Source organism: Lepidochelys olivacea (genome assembly GCF_965140295.1).
Source record: "Lepidochelys olivacea isolate rLepOli2 genome assembly, chromosome: 5".
Lineage (NCBI taxonomy): Eukaryota > Metazoa > Chordata > Testudines > Cheloniidae > Lepidochelys > Lepidochelys olivacea.
The window spans coordinates 43,013,727-43,035,126 of record NC_140415.1 but is presented as its reverse complement, the minus strand read 5'-3'; the positions used below and the strand labels follow the sequence as shown (position 1 = coordinate 43,035,126).

The following is a 21,400-nucleotide window of genomic DNA, read 5'->3' as shown; positions in this document are numbered from 1 at the left end:
TGACATGGTTGTGTTGTGAATAAAGCTGCCTTTTTGTTGTAACCAGGTCAAATTAGCAGGTCATCAGCTGATTACAGAATCAAGGTTATAGTTATAGGGGACAAAAGAGGAGATCCTGGGACCAAAATGGCCCCTGATTTAATTTAGGGCTACTCTGAATTATGCTGGTTGAAGCAATCTCATAGTCTGGGGCTACAGATCTGGCCCATAGCTTAGATGGGGCCTTACAAGGCAAAGTACTCCCTACTCCACCCACTTTTTATACAGCTCCTTTCTGTGGTCAGCTTTTGATTTTAAAGGTTTATCATTCAGTCATGTGTGGAACTTGAAATTAGTTTTCTATTGATTTGATTGTTGCTAAGATCACAGGGATCCCATGCTATAACTGTGAGGTTTATGCTTTGTGCAAAGAGAACTCCATCTCTTTCCAGTCTCTCAAACCCTGGTCCCATAAGTGATTTTCATCTCTGTTTATCTCTCATCAGATAAAGGGGAATTTGAAGGTATTGTTGCTGCCCTTTGTCTTGGCATCACATCCACCATGTTTTTTCTACCCATCATTTGTTCATTGATGCTTAGAAGGTAAGAGGGTAGTATTGATTTGGCTATTGCACAGCATAAGTACATTTCCTGACCTTGCATTCTGTAGTGTTGAGTCATGTCTTATTTTTGCACAACTAGTCTTTCTAATTTGAAACTAGAAATGACAAGTCCTTATGAGACAGGATGCAAAAAAGCAAGTTATACTGATAATTTACACAATTCTTGTGGGTTTGGAACAGCTTTAACAAACCAAGAATGTGCAAGCTACAGATGACTAAAGAGGCTTCTTTGCCACAAACTCAGAATGTTTTAGTCTTTGATACAGCTGCCAGTCCAGTTACCATCTCATACATCAATGGGATAAGTATGTAATACCACCTACTGTCCCAAAAATAGATAAAACTTCTTATGCAAGGAATAATTGTCCAATTGATAATTATGGCCTATTTTTCCTGATGAACTGGGATCACAGTCCTATTACAGTAGGACTGTGGATTGATTGTTCAAAGCCACATACAGATTGATATAATTTAGAAAGTCCCACTAGCCTAAGTAGTGCATCAAATCCCACTAGTGCAAATCTGGGACATGATCTCGTACCACCTCCAACATTATGTTAAATGAGTGAAGAGGAAACAATGAGGGGAAGAAGACAGAGATAACAAGGCACCTGTTGAGACATGATGGTGGTTTTTCCCATTTTGTGAGGAACTACTTTCTATAGTGGAAGAATGTTGCATAATATCCCCTCCCCCAGAGAACAGTCTTTTTAAAATATTATTTTTACAAAATGTAAACTGAAGGAGCTATACTCTAATAAAATAAATAAATAAATAATAAACCATGACTGGTTGCACATTAGTAAACTATTGGTGTGCATCTGAAAATGCACCAATAGTCTACTAATGCAAAACCTGTCATAGATTACTATAAGGAAACCCTGGAACCCTGCCCCCATCTCCGTTTTTTCTGCTTTAACTATTTCTCCTGTCATTATCTGACTTGATTAGTGCTGAGTGACTAGAGCAGACAAGATGTCAAAACCATAGCCTAAGGTCAAATATGGTCCATGGCATGATTTATTCTGGTCTACTGCTCCACCACAACTCTCCTCCCTGCAGCAACTACTCATCCTTTCTGGCCTCTCTCTGGCTTATCGCTACTTTCAGAATTTGAGGCTCATTGATATCTGTTCTGTAGCCAGAGGTGACAGCTTGAGTTTGTGTCAGGGCACTGGGAAATAGTGTGTCAAATCATGTGAACCTGTTATGATTTCAAAGTTTGGAGCATGCCAAAATAAAACCAACCAACCAACCAACCGAAAACCTGAAGACTGACCCTACCCTTTGCATGAGAAAAAATATATAAACATTTTTAAGATTCCAGAAACCTACATAACAGTTGTTTCTGACAGGATATTTTTGGAGGGTGGGGGTAGGGGGCAGGGTGGAGGTCTAAGAAAATGAATTCACTCAGTCACATGAGCTAGGCTGATTTCTTAAAAAGTGCATCTAAAGGCAGAGCAGGCAGACAGCTTGAACTCCTTCAGTGACTTCCGGAAGCCTCTCAGCTCATGAGAGCAGAGTCAGAAAATGTTTATTCATCCAACAAAATACAATCTAGCTTTGAGGTATTGCACTGATAATATTAAAGTGAATCATTTTAAAAAAAAACACATACAGAGTGCTATTCTACTGATTTCATATGCAGAGAGAATTGGGGCCAGGAGATTCTCAACAGAGTCCAAGTTAAATTAATTCTACTCACACTGACTTCAACAGGAGCAGAGTTAGGCCAACATTAACTGCTTTTGAAATTCCTTCCCTGCTTCCACATTTTGCTCTCCACCATTTCCACTGGAAAATAATTGCCAGAAGCTCCGTTATTGTTATGGAAGTGCCAAACTAATCAGGATGGAGCCTTGTGTTGCTCAGAGCGATACAGAGGTAGTCTCAGTCCCTGTTCTGAGAAGCTTACAGTCTAGGATGACCCATATTAAGGCTGGGATGGGAGGGGTAATGATACTCTAGATATAATTTTTATATACATATTGTAATAGAGACTTACCCAATCTGGCTCTGGGCTTGTCTCCTGCCTCAGTTTCCCCTTGCCTTGAGATGGTTCTTTCTGCCATGGCCTTCTGGTCAAGTCAAAAGTCCTCCCCTTCCAGAGTATAAGCCAAGTCCAAACACACACAAGTCTTCCATGCCACACTCACCTGACACAGTCCTCCTTTCAAGGGTTCATTTTCTCTTCCACACCACACTCTTTCAGCATTACCCTTCTCCTGGGCTCAGCTGTAGCCTTCCTGGGCACTACTCGGTCCTTTCATCCACCCTTCATTCACAGGGTTCAATGCATCACCTCACCAGGTGGCAGCTTAAAAAAAAAAGTCACTCCTGTCTTCCCTTAATAGCAAGGGTCTCTGTAACCCCTCACAGAGTGACAGCATAGGCACACCCAGCCTCCGCTACAGATGCCCAGCCTTGGGAACCCAGAACACCTGGGCTGTCTGCCCTGTTATCCCAGGCTATCCTGCGTTCTTTCCAGGGCCTCTTCCCACATGCTTCCAGGCCTCCTATTGCTCCTTCCCACTTTTTATAGCTCACAGACCTACTTCCATGGAGTCTTCCTGTTCACTTTTCACAGAGCATTCACTTACAAGCCCTTACTAGTGGAGTCTCCCTCATCCACTCTTGACAGGCTGCTCTTATCCCCACAGCAGGCCTGCTATTATCACCTAACTTCAGCAGGCATTTCCACCACCTGGGGGAGGTGAGTAGGGTTGTCAACTTTCTAATCACACAAAACCAAACACCCCTGGCCTGCCCCTGAGGCCCCCACCCCTTCTCCGAGGCCCTGTCCCCACTCATTCTATCTCTGCTCACTCTCCCCTACCCTCACTCACTTTCACCAGGTTGGGGGCAGAGGGTTGTGATGCAGGGGGGTGAGGGCTCAGGTTGGGGGTGTGGGCTCTGGGGTGGGGCCAGGGATTAGGGGTTTGGGATGCAGGAGAGGGCTCTAGGTTGGAGTGCGGGGGTGGGTATGGGCTCTGGCCTGAGGGCAAGGATGAGGGGTTTAGGGTGCAGGAGGGGGCTCTGGACTCAGGCCAAGGAGTGCAGGAGGGGGTGCAGGCTCTTGCTGGGGGCATGGGCTCTGGGATGGGGCCAGGGATGAGGGGTTTGGGGTGAAGGAAGGGGCTCCAGACTGGTGCAAGGGTGTCGGGGGGGGAGTGAGGGCTCCGGCTGGGGGTATGGGCTCTGGGGTGGGGCCAGGATGAGGGGTTTGGAGTGCAGGAGGGGGTTGGGGTAGGGGGTTGCAGGGTGTGCAGGCTCCGGGAGGGAGTTTGGGTGTGGGAGGGACGCCAGGCTGGGGCAGAGGGTTGCGGTACGGGAGGGTGTTTAGGGTCTCGGCAGTGCTTACCGTGGCTCCCGGAAGTGGCCGCCAGGTCCCTGCAGCCCCTAGATGCATGGGTAGCCACGGAGACTCTGTACGCTGCCCTCGCCCCCACAGGAGCCGTCCCCACAGCTCCCATTAGTTGTGGTTCCTGGCCAATGGAAGCTGTGGAGCCTTCCATGCGTCTAGGGGCTGCAGGGACCTGGTGGCCACTTCCAGGAGCCGCGCGGAGATAGGGCAGGCAGGGAGCCTGCCTTAGCCCTGGGGCCCCGCTGCATCGCCAAGTGGACTTTTAACGGCCCAGTGTTCAGGAGCTGCCAGAGTCCCTTTTCGACCAGGCATTCTGGTCGAAAACTGGATGCCTGGCAACCCTAGTGAGCCAAGAATGCCACTGGTGCATTTGAGCCCTAACCCTCTTAAAGGCCCAGCTCACTCTGTGGCATGTATACTTATTTCCATTTTAGAGTAGTTTTGTATTTATATAAAATAGTATCACCTTTCTCCAGCTGCCTCTCAGTTTAACCATCAAATACTGTCTGATTTCTTGTAGGCCTGGAGGCCTAGCTTGAACACATACATGGTAAAGTTAGCCAGAGTTAGAGGTGGCTAGCTTTTTAAAGCTTGTTATTTCTCAGGTCCCAAGTTCAATAAGAGATTATAAACCACGTTGAGGTGGTGTTCATGAAGGCCCTCAGCTGAAGCTAATTTGAACAAGGCTCATGAATTTGGTTTTACCTTGGTAAAGCACCACAGGTTTTCCCCCACCACTAACCCTAATAGGATTTAAGCACAGAGGCAGACATACTAGCTAAGCCCTGAAAATGCAGCTAGAATTTGGATTTTATATCAAGTCTGCATGAGGAAGTACCTATTTGTTGTAGCAACCAGACAAGGTACTAACAAACTTCAACAGGCCTTTATTTTTAAAGTGGAAATCTCTTTACCAAGCTGCTGCTGCACCCTCGGTAGCTCTCACTCTGCCTCCTCAACTCCTCCCCATTTCCTGTCCTTTCACACTCCCAACAGCCAGTGATCCCAGTTTAATAATTACAAGGAGCATCTAAACATCACATTCCCTCCTCCCTTAAGAAACTCTCCCAATTAAAATAAACATTGTTGTTCTAACCACAGGAACAAATATGAAACAAGACACTATACTGCTGGCAGAAATGTTACACTGAAAACACTGTAGATACTACATAACAGTCTCTAGTCCAGACAGGTGGTAGCCTGGGTCTGACAGGCTGTCTCTCAAGCCCTGGTTCCAGTGCAATGTCCTGTTGTGTTGATACTAAGGTGAAGTCATCCAGTGCAGACTGGGTGTTGACGTAATCTCCTCTTGGTGCATAGGCAGGTGCAAGAAAAGAAGCATTCTATACTCGCCCATCAGAAAGTTGATCCCTTCTTCTCTATGATTTTTTAGAGAAGCTGTGAATTTATGGTCCCCTTTGCATAAAATTCCAGGTTTTTGTATTCTAACGAAGGAACCACACTCTAAAACTTTGGTTCCTTAGCACCCCACCGCTTGTCTGTGAAATCCTTATACTTTGCTTGGTTCTGTTCAACTGTTTTTCTCACATCATCCTCGGTTGGGGCCTCAGGTCGTGCCTTTAACAATCCAGCAATGTTCAGTTTAGTATTCTTCTGTTTCCCATGCAGTAACTCTGTGGGTGATCTTTGCATTGTGGCATGTAGTGTAGCCCAGTATGCTTGCAAGAAATCAGTAGTGAAGGTTATCCACAATCGCCCTTCCAGTTTAGCAGTTTGCAAACTCCCTTTCAAAATTCTGTTAAACCGTTCAATTTCCCCATTGGCTTGAGGGTAATATAGGGATGACCTTCTGTGTAAAATGTTCCTCTCTGCTAGAAAAGTTTCAAACTCCAGGGAAGTAAATTGACTACCATTATCTGAAACCAGTTCTTTGGGGTTATCTTCCCTGCTAAAAACTGAAGAGAGGAACTTAATTCTGTAGCAGAAGAGATTTGCGATGTAAACGCTATCTCAGGCCATTTACTGAAATAGTCTATTAAAGTGATGGTATAACAGCAGTCACTTGGAGCAGTATCAAAGGGTCCTACAATGTCCATTGCCACTTTTTCCCATGCAGATTCAGGAAGAGGAACAGGCTGTAATGGAGGGGTATATGTCACTGCTGTCTTATCATGCATTTGGCAAGTGACACAGGTTTTCCAGCCTGGGAAATTGTATGCCCCAGAAAGGAGAGTTCGGTTTGTCTAAATTTGCATTTGGACCTATTGAGCTTGAGGCCTGCTTTGCCGATGCAGTTTAGTACAGACGACAGGTTATTGTCATGCTTCTCAGAAGTATTTCCAAACACGATAATCATCCAGATAGCACTGAACTCCATATTGATTCTTCAGAATCAATTACATCATTTTTTGGAAGGCATTTGGGGCAGATGCAAGACCATATGCAACACGTTTAAAATGAAATAGTCCCTCATGTGTAATAAATGCTGTGAGGTCTCTGCTATCTTCATGCAACATAACCTGGTGGTATGCGCTCTGCAGATCAAGAGTAGAAAACATCTTTGCTCCACAGAGTTCTGCAAATACTTCTTCTATGTGAGGAAGAGGATGGCTGTCAATCACAATAGCTTTATTTGGCTCCCTTAAGTCCACACAAAGGTGAATGGCTCCACCCTTCTTCTGTGTCACTACTATATGTAAAAAGAAAAGGAGTACTTGTGGCACCTTAGAGACTAACAAAGGTATTTGAGCGTAAGCTTTCGTGAGCTACAGCTCACTTCATCGGATGCATTCGGTGGAAAATACAGTGGGGAGATTTATATACACAGAACATGAAACAATGGGTGTTACCATACACACTGTAACCAGAGTGATCACTTAAGGTGAGCTATTACCAGCAGGAGAGGGAAAAAAAAGACCTTTTGTAGTGATAATCAAGGTGGGCCATTCCCAGCAGTTGACAAGAACGTCCGAGGAACAGCGGGGGAAGGAATAAACATGGGGAAATAGTTTTACGTTGTGTAATGACACATTCACTCCCAGTCTTTATTCAAGCCTAAGTCAATTGTATCCATTTTGCAAATTAATTCCAATTCAGCAGTCTCTCGTTGGAGTCTGTTTTTGAAGTTTTTTTGTTGAAGAATTGACACTTTTAGGTCTGTAATCTAGTGACCAAAGAGATTGAAGTGTTCTCCAACTGGTTTTTGAATGTTATAATTCTTGACGTCTGATTTGTGTCCATTTATTCTTTTATGTAGAGACTGTCCAGTTTGCCCAGTGTACATGGCAGAGGGGCATTGCTGGCACATGATGGCATATATCACATTGGTAGATGTGCAGGTGAATGAGCCTCTGATAGTGTGGCTGATGTGATTAGGCCCTATGATGGTGTCCCCTGAATAAATATGTTTCAGAGTAGCAGCCGTGTTAGCCTGTATTCGCAAAAAGAAAAGGAGTACTTGTGGCACCTTAGAGACTAACAAATTTGAGCATAAGCCTTCGTGAGCTACAGCTCACTTCAAAGGCTTATGCTCAAATAAATTTGAATAGACACGTGGTCACAGTTGGCAACACTTTGTTGCAAGGATAGGTTCTTGGGTTAGTGATTCTGTTGTGTGGTGTGTGGTTGCTGGTGGGTATTTGCTTCAGGTTGGGGGGCTGTCTGTAAGCAAGGACTGGCCTGTCTCCCAATATCTGTGAGAGTGATGGGTCGTCCTTCAGGATAGTTTGTAGATCCTTGATGATGCTCTGGAGAGGTTTTAGTTGGGGGCTGAAGGTGATGGCTCGTGGCGTTCTGTTATTTTCTTTGTTGGACCTGTCCTGTAGTAGGTAAGTTCTGGGTACTCTTCTGGCTCTGTCAATCTGTTTCTTCACTTCCGCAGGTGGGTATTGTAGCTGTAAGAACCCTTGATCGAGATCTTGTAGGTGTTTGTTTCTGTCAGAGGGGTTGGAGCAAATGCGGTTGTATCATAGAGCTTGGCTGTAGACAATGGGGCGTGTGGTGTGGTCTGGATGAAAGCTGGAGGCATGTAGGTAAGCATAGTGGTCAGTAGGTTTCTGGTATAGGGTGGTGTTTATGTGACCATCGCTTATTAGCACCGTAGTGTCCAGGAAGTGGATCTCTTGTGTGGACTGGTCCAGGCTGAGGTTGATGGTGGGATGGAAATTGTTGAAATCATGGTGGAATTCCTCAAGGGCTTCTTTTCCATGGGTCCAGATGATGAAGATGTCCTCAATGTAGCGCAAGTAGAGTAGGGGCATTAGGGGACGAGAGCTGAGGAAGCGTTGTTCTAAGTCAGCCATAAAAATGTTGGCATACTGTGGGGCCATGCGGGTACCCATAGTAGTGCCGCTGATTTGAAGGTATACATTGTCCCCAAATGTGAAATAGTTATGGGTGAGGACAAAGTCCAGCCACCAGGTTTGCCATGACATTATAGGGGATACTGTTCCTGACGGCTTGTAGTCCATCTTTGTGTGGAATGTTGGTATAGAGGGCTTCTACATCCATAGTGGCTAGGATGGTGTTTTCAGGTCCACACAAGAGATCCACTTCCTGGACACTATGGTGCTAATAAGCGATGGTCACATAAACACCACCCTATACCGGAAACCTACTGACCGCTATGCCTACCTACATGCCTCCAGCTTTCATCCAGACTACACCACACGATCCATTGTCTAAAGCTAAGCGCTACGATACAGCCACATTTGCTCCAACCGCTCAGACAGAGACAAACACCTACAAGATCTCTATCAAGCATTCTTACAACTACAGTACCCACCTGCTGAAGTGAAGAAACAGATTGTCAGAGCCAGAAGAGTACCCAGAACTTACCTACTACAGGACAGGCCCAACAAAGAAAATAACAGAACACCACGAGCCATCACCTTCAGCCCCCAACTAAAACCTCTCCAACACATCATCAAGGATCTACAACCTATCCTGAAGGATGACCCATCACTCTCACAGATCTTGGGAGACAAGCCAGTCCTTGCTTACAGACAGCCCCCCAACCTGAAGCAAATACTCACCAGCAACCACACACCAGAAACACTAACCCAGGAACCTATCCTTGTAACAAAGCCCGTTGCCAACTGTGTCCACATATCTATTCAGGGGACACCAACATAGGGCCTAATCACATCAGCCACACTATCAGAGGCTCGTTCACCTGCACATCTACCAATGTGATATATGCCATCATGTGCCAGCAATGCCCCTCTGTCATGTACACTGGGCAAACTGGACAGTCTCTACATAAAAGAATAAATGGACACAAATCAGACGTCAAGAATTATGACATTCAAAAACCAGTTGGAGAACACTTCAATCTCTTTGGTCACTAGATTACAGACCTAAAAGTGTCAATTCTTCAACAAAAAAACTTCAAAAACAGACTCCAACGAGAGACTGCTGAATTGGAATTGATTTGCAAACTGGATACAATTAACTTAGGCTTGAATAAAGACTGGGAGTGGATGTGTCATTACACAACGTAAAACTATTTCCCCATGTTTATTCCTTCCCCCGCTGTTCCTTGGACGTTCTTGTGAACTGCTGGAAATGGCCCACCTTGATTATCACTTTTTTTTCCCTCTCCTGCTGGTAATAGCTCACCTTAAGTGATCACTCTGGTTACAGTGTGTATGGTAACACCCATTGTTGCATGTTCTCTGTGTATATAAATATCCCCACTGTATTTTCCACTGAATGCATCCGATGAAGTGAGCTGTAGCTCACAAAAGCTTATGCTCAAATAAATTTGTTAGTCTCTAAAGTGCCACAAGTACTCCTTTTCCTTTTTGCCAATACAGACTAACACGGCTGCTACTCTGAGTACTATACGTGAAACCCATTCTGAGGAGTCAATCTCTTCAATAACGTCCTTTCGAACAAGTTTTCTCAGTTCCTCTGAAACAGCTTCCTTGACTGAAAATGGTAAGCGCCGTAACTTCTGTCGTACAAGCATCACATTATTCCGCTTTTTAACTTTATGCAGAAATCCATAAGCACACCCAAGTTTCTCCTCAACCTGGTGTTGGGTCCCAGCTGAAACTGGTGTGTGTACTGCAAAAGTGCTTTGCTGAGGAAGATCAATTCGTCCATTAACTACCCTGAGATTTAAAGCAGCCAATATTTTTCAAATAGCACACCAAGTGAAGTTTGGGTTCAGTAAGAGGCACATCTTTAAAGTAATGCAAATTTGATGGAATCAGGTAGTATAGATACTGCTGAGCCAGTGTCCAACATTAGCTGAATAGAGTGTGATTTGCCTGAGGGTATGACAGAAACATTTACAGTGCACTTTATTTGTTTTGGAATATGTGCAGTAGTGATTTTGTCCACGCTCAGCACAGTAACATCTGGTATTGTAACTGCATGCACCTGTTGATTGAACTGGCTGCTGCGATATACTTTAGCAAAATGCCCAATCTTTTTGCAATGATTGCACTAAGCTACATTTGCCGGACATCCTGTATAGCTTGCAAGGTGTTGTGGGGATCCACAGTGAAAGCATGTATTTTGAATTTGCTGATTCGGTGGTTTTTCATTAGTTTTCCTCTTGTAATTGTTTGTCTGCAGCGACAGTGAACTTTTCTTCAAAGGAGTCACAGCCTGGACTGTGCCTCCTGTATCCATGCTCATTATTTTGGCTTCAGCTGTAGCTGACTCAATCTGGGTAGCAATGGTTATTGCTTTTTCTAGTGTAAATTGTGGTTCTAAAAGGAAGCGTTCTCTTACATGAAGCACGGTTGTTTTCTCAATGAGCTGGTCTCTAATCATCTCATCTGCCATATTCCCAAAGTCACAAGTTACAATCAGACTCCTCAGGGAAGCAATATACTGCATTATAGGCTCCCCTGTTTTCTGCTCATGCTGGCAAAATCTGTAGTGATTAACTACTACATTCACTTTTGGCACAAAAAAGGTCTTTAATGCAGTGAGTGCAGTCTCATATTTATCATCTTCAAGGGGAAACGTGTAAAATATATGCTGACCTTCTGCTCCAAGGCAGTGGATTAGCAAAGCATGCTTTCTTACTTCAGAAATCTCTGTAGCACTGATTGCAAGCAGATAAGTCTCAAACATATGGATCCAGGCAATAAAAGCAATTGGAGGCTTACCTGGGCTTTGCAGAAAGGGTGCAGGTGGGTTCAGAGGCAGAAGATCCATCCTCGTTGCCAAAATGTTGTAGCAACCAGGCAAGATACTAACAAACTTCAACAGGCCTTTATTTTTAAAGTGGAAATCTCTTTACCAAGCTGCTGCTGCACCCTCGGTAGCTCTCACTCCGCCTCCTCAACTTCCCCCCTCCTTCCTGTTTCCTGTCCTTTCAGACTCCCAACAGCCAGTGCTCCCAATTCTAATAATTACAAGCAGCATCTAAACACCACACTATTGCTCTACAGTTAGTTCACTGAATACCATGTCTGATCCTTCAGTCAAGTAGGTGGATCTCCCATTGTGTCGGAGTCCTAAGCAAGAGGTGACATGGGCTAATATAGCTCTGCTGCACTCTGCCTTCTAGTCCCTAGGCCTCCACAGGTTTGTAGCATCATGGGGGAGGAGCAGATGCTTGCTCTTGATTGATGGGCAGATTTCTAAATGGAAACTGATCTATAAGTTGCTACTGATAAGACAAAGTAAACCTGCAAGGGAGGAAAGGGGGTTGGAGGAGCCAGGAAATAGTGATGGATTAAAGAAAGAGAAAGTGGATATGCAGTATAGATGGAAAGAGAGTCACATACTGATGGCCTTCATAGCTCGTTAATTACACTAAATAATTTTGCATCAGAAACTCACTAACTTACTGTGAAAATATAGACTATAGTTTGGGACCTCCAATTTGTGTGTTTGTGTGTGTTGTTAATAGCTGCTAGAAGACATCCTGGTCTGATGTGCATGAAAATACTGACAAACTATGTACATGACTTGTGATGAAAACAGAAGTATATGAAGGCTCAGTCATTTAATTGGAGCCTCAGTTTAAAAAGCATGTCTTTCCAGGTCAAGAAAATTGTGCTGGCCAACTGTCCCAGATCCAAGAAACAGCAGCGCTATCCAAGATGTGGCAAGAATCAGTCCACGGGTATGAAAAGTGTTTATGAATGGGCCCTTTCAGTGAATTACAGCAGCACTGATTACTAGCGTCTTCTCTTTTTAATTGTGCCTGGTAAATGTACAGCATTAAAGATCTAGCAGAAGCTCTGGTTGTATTAGGAACATAGTGTCAGGCTTTTACAGGGGATTTTCCGACTCCTTTTTAAAAAGGTTCTATTGATTTTTTTTCCCCAAGCATTATGCAACATGCACTGAGGCAAATGTGTGAAAAACAAAGACAAAAAACCATGAAGTAACTCAAAAAGGAAAAAAAAAGTTACTTTTTTGACTTATACAAAGTCCATTATGTAAGAGTCAATAATCACCAGGACTGATGGTTTCTTGAGAAATCCAGAGTGTGAAAGTTCACGTGAATCTGGAATTGTTCAAATACACAATTAATAGAATCCTGGAATATATGAAAGTTAGATAAAACATTTTGAACCAAAATTCACAGCTGCATCACAAAGGAGCTGGTTTCTGCTATCTGATTCTGGGACTAGTTCTTCACTGACCTCAGCTTCAGCACACTTCTGAGGGCTTTGGGGGTACTCTAACTAGTCAGAGACTAATCACAGCAAGACCTTATATTCCAACCAAGTATTGCAAGAACTCAGTAGTGTACTCAAGTCATGAATTTTCCCTGTCTACACCTGCCTGCCATATGTCATCTGCTGGGGCAGGGGCCAGAGGAGCTAGCTACATCAGCGCTGTGTTAGCAAATTGCTAGCTAAAAGATCCATACTTCAGTGTTTAAGAAATCTCTAGCTTATATGGGTCAGGAGGATCTCTCATTTTTGCCTACTGTTGGGTTTCTTGCGCCTTCCTGTGACGCATCTGGTGCTGGCCAATGTCTAAGCTAGGATACTAGACTAGATGGACCATAGGTCTGATCTAGTATGGCAGTGTTTATGATCATATCCTGCTGTGTTCCGTAGCAGAGTGGATCTGACTTTTTTTTAGCCTTTTTTGTATTTGTTTTGGTGGTGGTGGTGGTGGTTGTTGTTTTAAAACACTTCCAGATTTTTACAAAGTATGAGTAGGTAAAATAGTATGTTCATGGTCAGTTAGAATCATGGAAGATTAGGGCAGGAGGTCATCTAGTCCAACCCCAACTAAATCATCCCAGCCAGAGCTTTGTCAAAAAGGGCCTTAAAATCCTCTAAGGATGGAGATTTCACCACCTCCCTAAGTAACCCATTCCAGTGCTTCTCCACCCTCCTAGTGAAATAGTTTTCCTAATATCCAACCTAGACCTCCCCCACTCCAACCTGAGACCATTGCTTCTTGTTCTGTCATCTGCCACCCCTGAGAATAGCCTAGCTCCATCCTCTTTGGAACCCCCTTTCAGGTAGTTGAAAGCAGCTATCAAATCCCCCTTCACTCTTCTTTTCTGCAGACTAAACAATCCCAGTTCCCTCAACCTCTCCTCGTAAATCATGTGCCCCAGGCCCTAATAATTTTTGTTGCCCTGCCCTGGACTCTCTCCAATTTGTCCACATCCTTTCTGTAGTGGGGGTCCCAAAACTAGAAGCAATATTCAAGATGTAGCCTCACCAGTACCAAATAGAGGGGAATAATCATTTCCTTCAATCTGCTGGCAATGCTCCCACTAATGCAGCCCAATGTTAGCTTTCTTGGGAACAAGGGCACACTCTTGACTTATATCCAGCTTCTCGTCCACTGTAATCCCCAGGTCCTTTTCTGCAGAACTGCCGTTTAGCCAGTCGGTCCCCAGCCTGTAACAGTGCATGGGATTCTTCTGTCGTAAATGCAGTACTCTGCACTTGTCCTTGTTGAACCTCATCAGATTTCTTTTAGCCCAATCCTCCAATTTGTCTAGGTCACTCTGGACCCTATCCCTACCCTCCATCATATCTACCTCTCCCCCCAGCTTACTGTCATCTGTGAACTTGCTGAGGGTGCAATCCATCCCGTCATCCAGATCATTAATGAAGATGTTGAACAAAACTGGCCCCAGGACCGACCCCTGGGGCACTCTGCTTGATAACGGCTGCCAACTAGACATCAAGCTGTTGATCACTACCCATTGAGCCTGACGATCTAGCCAGCTTTCTATCCACCTTATAGTCCATTCATCCAATTCATACTTTTTTAACTTGCTGGCAAGAATACTGTGGGAGACCATATCAAAAGTTTTGCTAATGTCAAGATATATCATGTCCACCACTTTCCCCTCATCCACAGAGCCAGTTATCTCATCATAGAAGGCAATCAGGTTGGTCAGGCATAACTTGCCCTTGGTGAATCTATGTTGACTGTTCCTGATCACTTTCCTCTCCTCCAAGTGCTTCAAAATGGATTCCTTGAGGACCTGCTCCATGATTTTTCCAGGGACTGAGGTGAGGCTGACTGGCCTGTAGTTCCCTGAATTCTTCTTCTTCCCTTTTTTAAATATGGGCACTATATTTGCCTTTTTCCAATCGTCCAGGACCTCTCCCAAGTTGCCACGAATTTTCAAAGATAATGCCCAATGGCTCTGCAATCACATCAGCCAACTCCCTCAGCATCCTCGGATGCATTAGATCTGGACCCATGGACTTGTGCATGTCCAGCTTTTCTAAATGGTCCTTAACCTGTTCTTTCACCACTGAGAGCTGCTCACCTCCTCCCCATACTGTGATGACCAGTGCAGCAGTCTGGGAGCTGACCTTATCTTTGAAGACCAAGGCAAAAAAAGCATTGAATACTTCAGGTTTTTCCACATCTGTCACTAGTTGCCTCCCCCATTCAGTAAGGGTCCCACGCTTTCCCTGACAGTTAGTGACATTTAGCAAAAATAAAATTAAAATATTTGGATTGTTGAATTTAGAAAGAACGATTACTTACGCCAGGTTCAGTAAGATGTTTTAGCCACATGGACCCCACTGTAGGTGCACATAGGCCCCATGAGCACAAAATCAGATTATTTTGGCCAGCAAGGTCTGCTGGGGCCACACATTCACCCTGGTTACTCTTGCCCACCCCACCCAGGGCATAAAGGGAGGAGTGGGCACAACCATCCCACAGGATTATGTATTAATGAAGGCACTTGGGGTATTTCTGCACTGCAAAGGAAAATCCATGGCACTGAATCTCAGAACTCAGATCACTTGACTTGGGCTTGCAGGGCTTGGTCTTAGGGGCTAAAAATAGCAGTAAGACGTTCCCACTCGGGCTGTAACCTGTAACCTCTCCCTCCCCTTCCTCCTTCCATCTGCCAGGTTTCAAAGCCTGGGCTCCAGCCCAAGCAGGAATGTCTGTACTGCTATTTGCAGCCCAAGCCCCACAAGCCCAAGTTAACTGACCCAGGCTTTGAGACTTGATACCACAGGTTTTTCTTTCCAGTGTGGACACAGTTTAAGACCACAGGACTCCACAGTAGCAAAACAGGAGGACCAATCACGGCAGCCATGTGGACATGTTCTATGTTCTATCTACATAAAGGCTTAGGACCACACTGCCAAATGGGCATCCAGTCTAGAACCTGCCACTAAGTAAAAATATGTATTGAATTCCAAGTTGATGCCATGAAAATCTGATAGAGGGATACTTCTAAAACATATCAGGAAGGTTCCTTGAGACCTAGTAAAGTGTGCTTTAATTTGAGAAGCAGCAGCTAACGTATGTAGTTCATAGAAGACCTTAATACAATCAGATGCCCATTGTGAGAAGCTCTGGGTCAAAAGAGCCTGCTCTCAAAAGCTGTCCCCAAACTCTATAAATAGCCATGGTGACTCAAAGATTTTTGCTCTACTGAGGTAGGAGAAAGCTCTCAGAACAAATGTATGGAGCATTGCTTCCCAGGCAGAAAGAATACTGGTAAGTGTATGTATTGATTTAAAAGTAAGTTTGAGACTACGTTGGATAAGAGTTTTGGGAGAGGTCCAAGAATCACCTGGGTTTTGTATATAAGGTGGTCCTACCATTAAACACTTGATTGAATCTGGCTCACCCTTTCAGCAGAGATACTAACTACCCAAAATGCTGTCATAATAGAAAGATGATATGATGCCATAGGCTCAAAAAGGGATGTTCCATTAGTGCCGAGATACCACATTTAGTTCCCAGGGAGGGAAAATTCTTTAACGGGTAGAAACACATGGATCAGGCCCTTCAGAAACAGTCAGGTGAAAAAATACTGTGTGAACCTGAATGACGGGGAAACAGGTTGATATTGTCGAATGACTCCTAAATTGAGCTGGTTGAAAGTCCTGAATGTTTCAACGACAATAAAATGATCCGGAACATTGACCCTGAGCAACCCAAAGCAAAAATCATTTCCACCTGGTTTTATATGTTAACGTTTCTGCTCTGCTTCAAAATGCAGAACAATTCCTGGCTGTGGAACTTAATCAGCGAGCCTCCATGCTGTTAGGTAGAGAAATGATGGACCAGGTTTAGGAGCAGACAGTGATTCTGTGAAATCAGCATCCAGAAGATATGAAAGAGTGAAGGGCAGTTTAATCAATAGATGTATCTGCCAGAGTACCAAAACTGACACACCCATCCTGGTGCTATCAGTATTAACAAGGCTTTGACCTATCTTATTTTACTCAGGACTCTCGAAATTAAGGGAATTCTGTGGTAAGGCATCCTACAGGTTTCTGTCCCACTGACTCATAAATACAGCCAAAAGGGAGCCTGGGCTCACATGTCTCCTCAGGACAAAAAGCATGTGACATTTCTTGTTCAAGTTGCTGGCAAAGAGGCCTATGGTCAGAAGAGGTCATTTTAAGATAAGTTGATCAGGGACTAGAGCTGCATCAATAACTGATTTTTCAGTTCACTGGCAGTTCTGGAAAAAAATTTGTTTTGGGTCCACATAATTGCATCCAAGGTCATACAGGGCACATGTGTGGCTCCAACGGACACAGCTGTCCAAAAGAATCAGATCGTGTGTGCAAAGCGCACATTTGCCCATATGTAAGAAACCCAAAGTATCCAGCACACAGGTGCAAGGTGTTGTGATTTCCATCTGCAAGATGGAAGACTTGTATAGCGAAGTTCTCCATCCTAGAATGTCACTCCAAAATAGGTACTTGGAGGGAAAAATACATAGCTGGTATGTGGCCATAATGTTACTGTACACACACAGCAGAGAGAGAAGCTGTGGAAAGAAATCAAGTCAGTTAAACTGATACTGTAAGAAATATTGCTGTGCTGATAACATGGCAGAAATAGAAATAATGGTTAACAGATGAAGCATAAAGGCTTTTGGGGGAAAACATAGCTCAGAATGAGTAGGCAGCAGAACAAGGCAGCTACTTTTGGAGACATTACCTAGTGGTAACCTGACATTAGCAAAGGCTCATGAAATGTGATAGATGCACCCACATACACCAGTGAGCATTGTGAAGTTGTTAAATAGAAGCTGATTCCCTCAGGGAATTTCACTATAGTCAGAGCGCTCACAAAATTTCTTCAAGTCAAGAACGAACACAGTCAAGTAAATCAGTAGTAAATTCCTAGAAGAAATAAAGGAGATCAAGCATATGATCAAAAGTACCTACTGCAAATTTCCCCTGCAAACTCAGATGGGATACCAGATATCACAATCTAAGAAAAATTCTAGGAATTACTGAATTAAATCACTGAACTTTCTAATAGCTGCAGTAGTCATAAGTACCTCACCAATATAGAGCATGCAAAGATTAGGAACACAGGAACTTCCATAACTGATTGGACCAGCAATCCAGGAAATCCAGTAGCCAATCTCCAATAGTGCCTATACCACATTCTTCAGAGCAAGGTGCCAGAATCACTTTAAGGGACAATTATGGGGTAACGTAACCATCGGAAAGTTTTGTTCCTTAGACCGCTAGAGGATGGCTTCTGCTATGAAGCAGGCAGTCATTCTCCAGCTCATGAATGGGAGTCAGAAAGAATGAATGAAATACAATAAAGTCTTGATCATTTCTCAGGTCATCAATGCTAGAATGCACCTGCTCCACTTAAAATAAGTGAAGATTGAAGCAGTTACTGGTGGGTCAGAGAACATGACATCCAGTCTGTAATTTAAGATAGATAATGGAAAAACCAAAGCAGTGTCACCAGAAAGGAAAGATGCTATTTATGGACTATAAAAAACCTTTCCATTCTATGTGTTTTGTGATAGTTTGTATGGCTCTAACAGGACACACACATTTCTAAGCGGGTAGTACCTGGCTTTACATCACACACTGCTCTGCAGTTTAGCCAGCCAAAATATACAAAAGCTTTCAACACAATCTTTACCTAGACCAAAGTGATAGTGAAGCGACTAGAAGGCACTGCAGATGGACGTTGATATCAAAGGGTAATTAGGCAGAATTGCACTGTTCAATTCAACCGGTTAAATGTTGATATCAACATGTGAATCACACAGATCAATAGTTATAGGGCCCTGCACAGAACATCCTGCAGTTTACATTTCATTACTTATGTGTTACCTACCTCACCTCACTTTAACAATGAAGGGATGGAGAATATGGTCCTCTTGGGCAGAAATATTTATTTCCCTAATTAAGTTTCTCATACCAATGCACATTGTAAATGGAATTTAAAGAGTAAATAAAATAGCTTGGCCAGCTCAATTAAACAAGAAAGTAATAGCTGCGGCCAGGCTTCCCATTTCCTGACTTTGTTTTTCTATTGCTTAGTATTAGTAAATTATTTATTTCAATATCATAAAAGTTTACACTATGTGCAGAAACATGCAATTATTTTTTTCTTTCCATTTCATTTTGTTTGTAGGCTAGCCAGGGACCCACTTCAAGGCTATTGCTTCAAACACAAACAGACAATGATACTACCAGCCTTCATGTGATAGAAGAGGATTCAAAGGCTTCTTTGAAGCTGCAGCCCTTTATTGAGGACACAGAAGACAACAGTGAGTGTGATGCAGGCCACTCTGAAAGTGCTGGTGGTAGCCCAGACACCTGTCCAAGTCTTTTGAAAATCCCTGAAAAAGCAATTGCAACCGAAAAAGAAAGAGTCAGCTCTAGCATGAGGGCACCTCTCCTAAGTGATTACACCAGCATGGAATTCAGTCAGAAAGCCATGCTAAGTCTGGCACTGAATCTCCTTCCGCGGGCTGTCCATCCTCACATGGAGGGGAAACTGAACAACAGGCCAGGAAAAGTGGAGCAACGCACACTGTTTACTCCTCAAGACTATGTGAAACAGAACCAGGTGGTGTTTACACCAACTGGACCAACACTGATGGAAGAAGCCAGTTTGAGCTGAGGTCTCTCAGTGCCTCCCCGTGACATAGAAGCAAGTCCCAAAACCTTTGATGTTTGATTGGAGCAGTTACAATATTTTAGGATGGTGATTCTGTGAATGTTGATTCTTCTTTGCTTTAATAAGTTTCACAGATAAAGTAGTTTGTGCGTATAGTTACATTAGCCATTTCAGGCCCTTGCTCTTACCACAAATCATACTCAACTAAGTTTTGCAGTCATGACATGGACAAAGCTCCAGTTTGGGTCCACCAAAGATTTCTAGCTGGATATGGCTCCTTGCTACTTTGAGCCTGATAATTTGTCAGTGTTACTGTAGTAAATGCAATGTGGTCTAGTGACTCAGCTGCAGCACTGGTAGACACGAACCCTTGACTCTAGTCCCAGCCTTGTTATTTGTTTGCTGTAAGCAAGTCAAAATCTCCAAAAGTGGTGTTTAATTTTGGATGACCAATTTGAGACAACGAAGATCCGATTTTCAGAGCTGGTTAACAAAGCCCTTCAATCTGTTGGAAAGGAATCCAACCAACTTGTCTGTCTTTTGCATTTTGGGGCAGTGTGGCAACTTTCTCAACAAACTTCCTGTTCATTCCTTCCAAGAGATGTTCCTGATCAGCTTGTGTGTTTGGTCATTGAGAAGGGTACAGGAAATCCTCAAAAGCGGGAGAGCAAGTTTTCAGCCATATCACACTGGGCTCTGATAGTCTTGGCTCTCACAAGCCAGGCACAGAATTTGCTCAGTATATGGATAAGACATCTTCAATGAAAACCTAAGTGGTTACTGTAAGTGATGTTAACGAGCCAGACTCTTTGAGTCAATGATATATCAACCCCCAAGGCAGATGTTTCGCTGATAGAGGTGGCATCTTTAGGATGAGAAGAAAAACAAGCCCTCGTGGCCACCGGAGACCCTGTGACACTTTCTGCAAGAGTGGGAGTATTTCCTAGACAACCTAGCCAAACTCCGAGGAGGAGGAAATGATTCCCCTGAGTTCAGCACTTCACATTGATACAGCACCTTACATCCTGAAGTAGTGGTGCTATTATGGGTGTGCACCGCCTTTTCACCCAAGCAGCAAATCCAAGTTCAAGGCCCTGTGGGTTGTTTCCACTAGGAAGTGAAAATAAAATAGAGGCAGGTATTTCTTTGATGCAATTTCTTTGTTTATGTATACAGAATGTACAAAGTCCAGTTTCCCCAAACAAAAGAAGAAACAACAACAGAAAACAGCATCCTTTCTTTCAGCCCATAACCCCAACCCAAAACACCTCTGTAGCTTCTTCCAGGGCCACACCATGCTATGTCTCTCTCTGTCCTGAGTTTGTTTACTTACTCACACACACACACACCACAGTCCTTCCACCTAGATTGTATGTTCCTGAGCTGACCTGCTTGTTCCTTTGTTTTGAGCTTGTTTAACTGTCTTTTACAGTTCTCTTAAGTGAAGGGTGGTAGTTAAACCTGCAACAGGCGCTATGATTTCCAGCTTTATATAAAATGGGGGTGGGGGGATGTGAGAAAACCTGGATTTGTGCAGGAAATAGTCAGACTTGATTATCATGCACATTGTGTAAAGAGTTGTCACTTTGGATGGGCTATCACCAGCAGGAGAGTGAATTTCTGTGGGGGGGTGGAGGGTGAGAAAACCTGGATTTGTGCTGGAAATGGCCCACCTGATGATCACTTTAGATAAGCTATTACCAGCAGGACAGTGGGGTGGGAGGAGGTATTGTTTCATATTCTCTGTATATATATAAAGTCTGCTGCAGTTTCCACGGTATGCATCTGATGAAGTGAGCTGTAGCTCACGAAAGCTCATGCTCAAATAAATTGGTTAGTCTCTAAGGTGCCACAAGTACTCCTTTTCTTTTTTGCGAATACAGACTAACACGGCTGTTACTCTGAAACCTTCTTGTAACTGTTGTTCTTAGAGACGTGTTGTTCATGTCCATTCCAATCAGGTGCATGTGTACCACAGGCATGACAACCAGAAGATTTTTCCCTTAGCAGTATCTGTAGGGTCAGCCTGGGTGTCCCCTGGAGTTGCACATTCATGGCGCCCAATATAGGGCCCTGCTGACCAGACCCCCGCTCAGTTACTTTATGCTGGGTACTCTGACAGAGGGGTAGGAGGGTGGGTATT

The 21,400-nt window shown here is 43.9% G+C and overlaps 1 protein-coding gene across 1 annotated transcript in view; it reads left to right on the top strand.

Annotated features, from left to right (window-relative positions):
* The window catches only part of LOC311521343 (interleukin-6 receptor subunit beta-like), a gene marked incomplete at its 5' end in the record, with an annotated part of 40,768 nt that extends 21,434 nt beyond the window's left edge, over positions 1–19,334 (top strand). Inside the window, 4 exons of the mRNA XM_084629624.1 lie at positions 486–582; positions 783–907; positions 16,364–16,431; positions 18,769–19,334. Coding sequence (XP_084485750.1) covers positions 486–582; positions 783–907; positions 16,364–16,431; positions 18,769–19,260 — 782 coding nt within the window. The 3' untranslated portion in view covers positions 19,261–19,334. The remainder of the gene's footprint in view (positions 1–485; positions 583–782; positions 908–16,363; positions 16,432–18,768) is intronic.
* Positions 19,335–21,400: the final 2,066 nt, after the last annotated feature.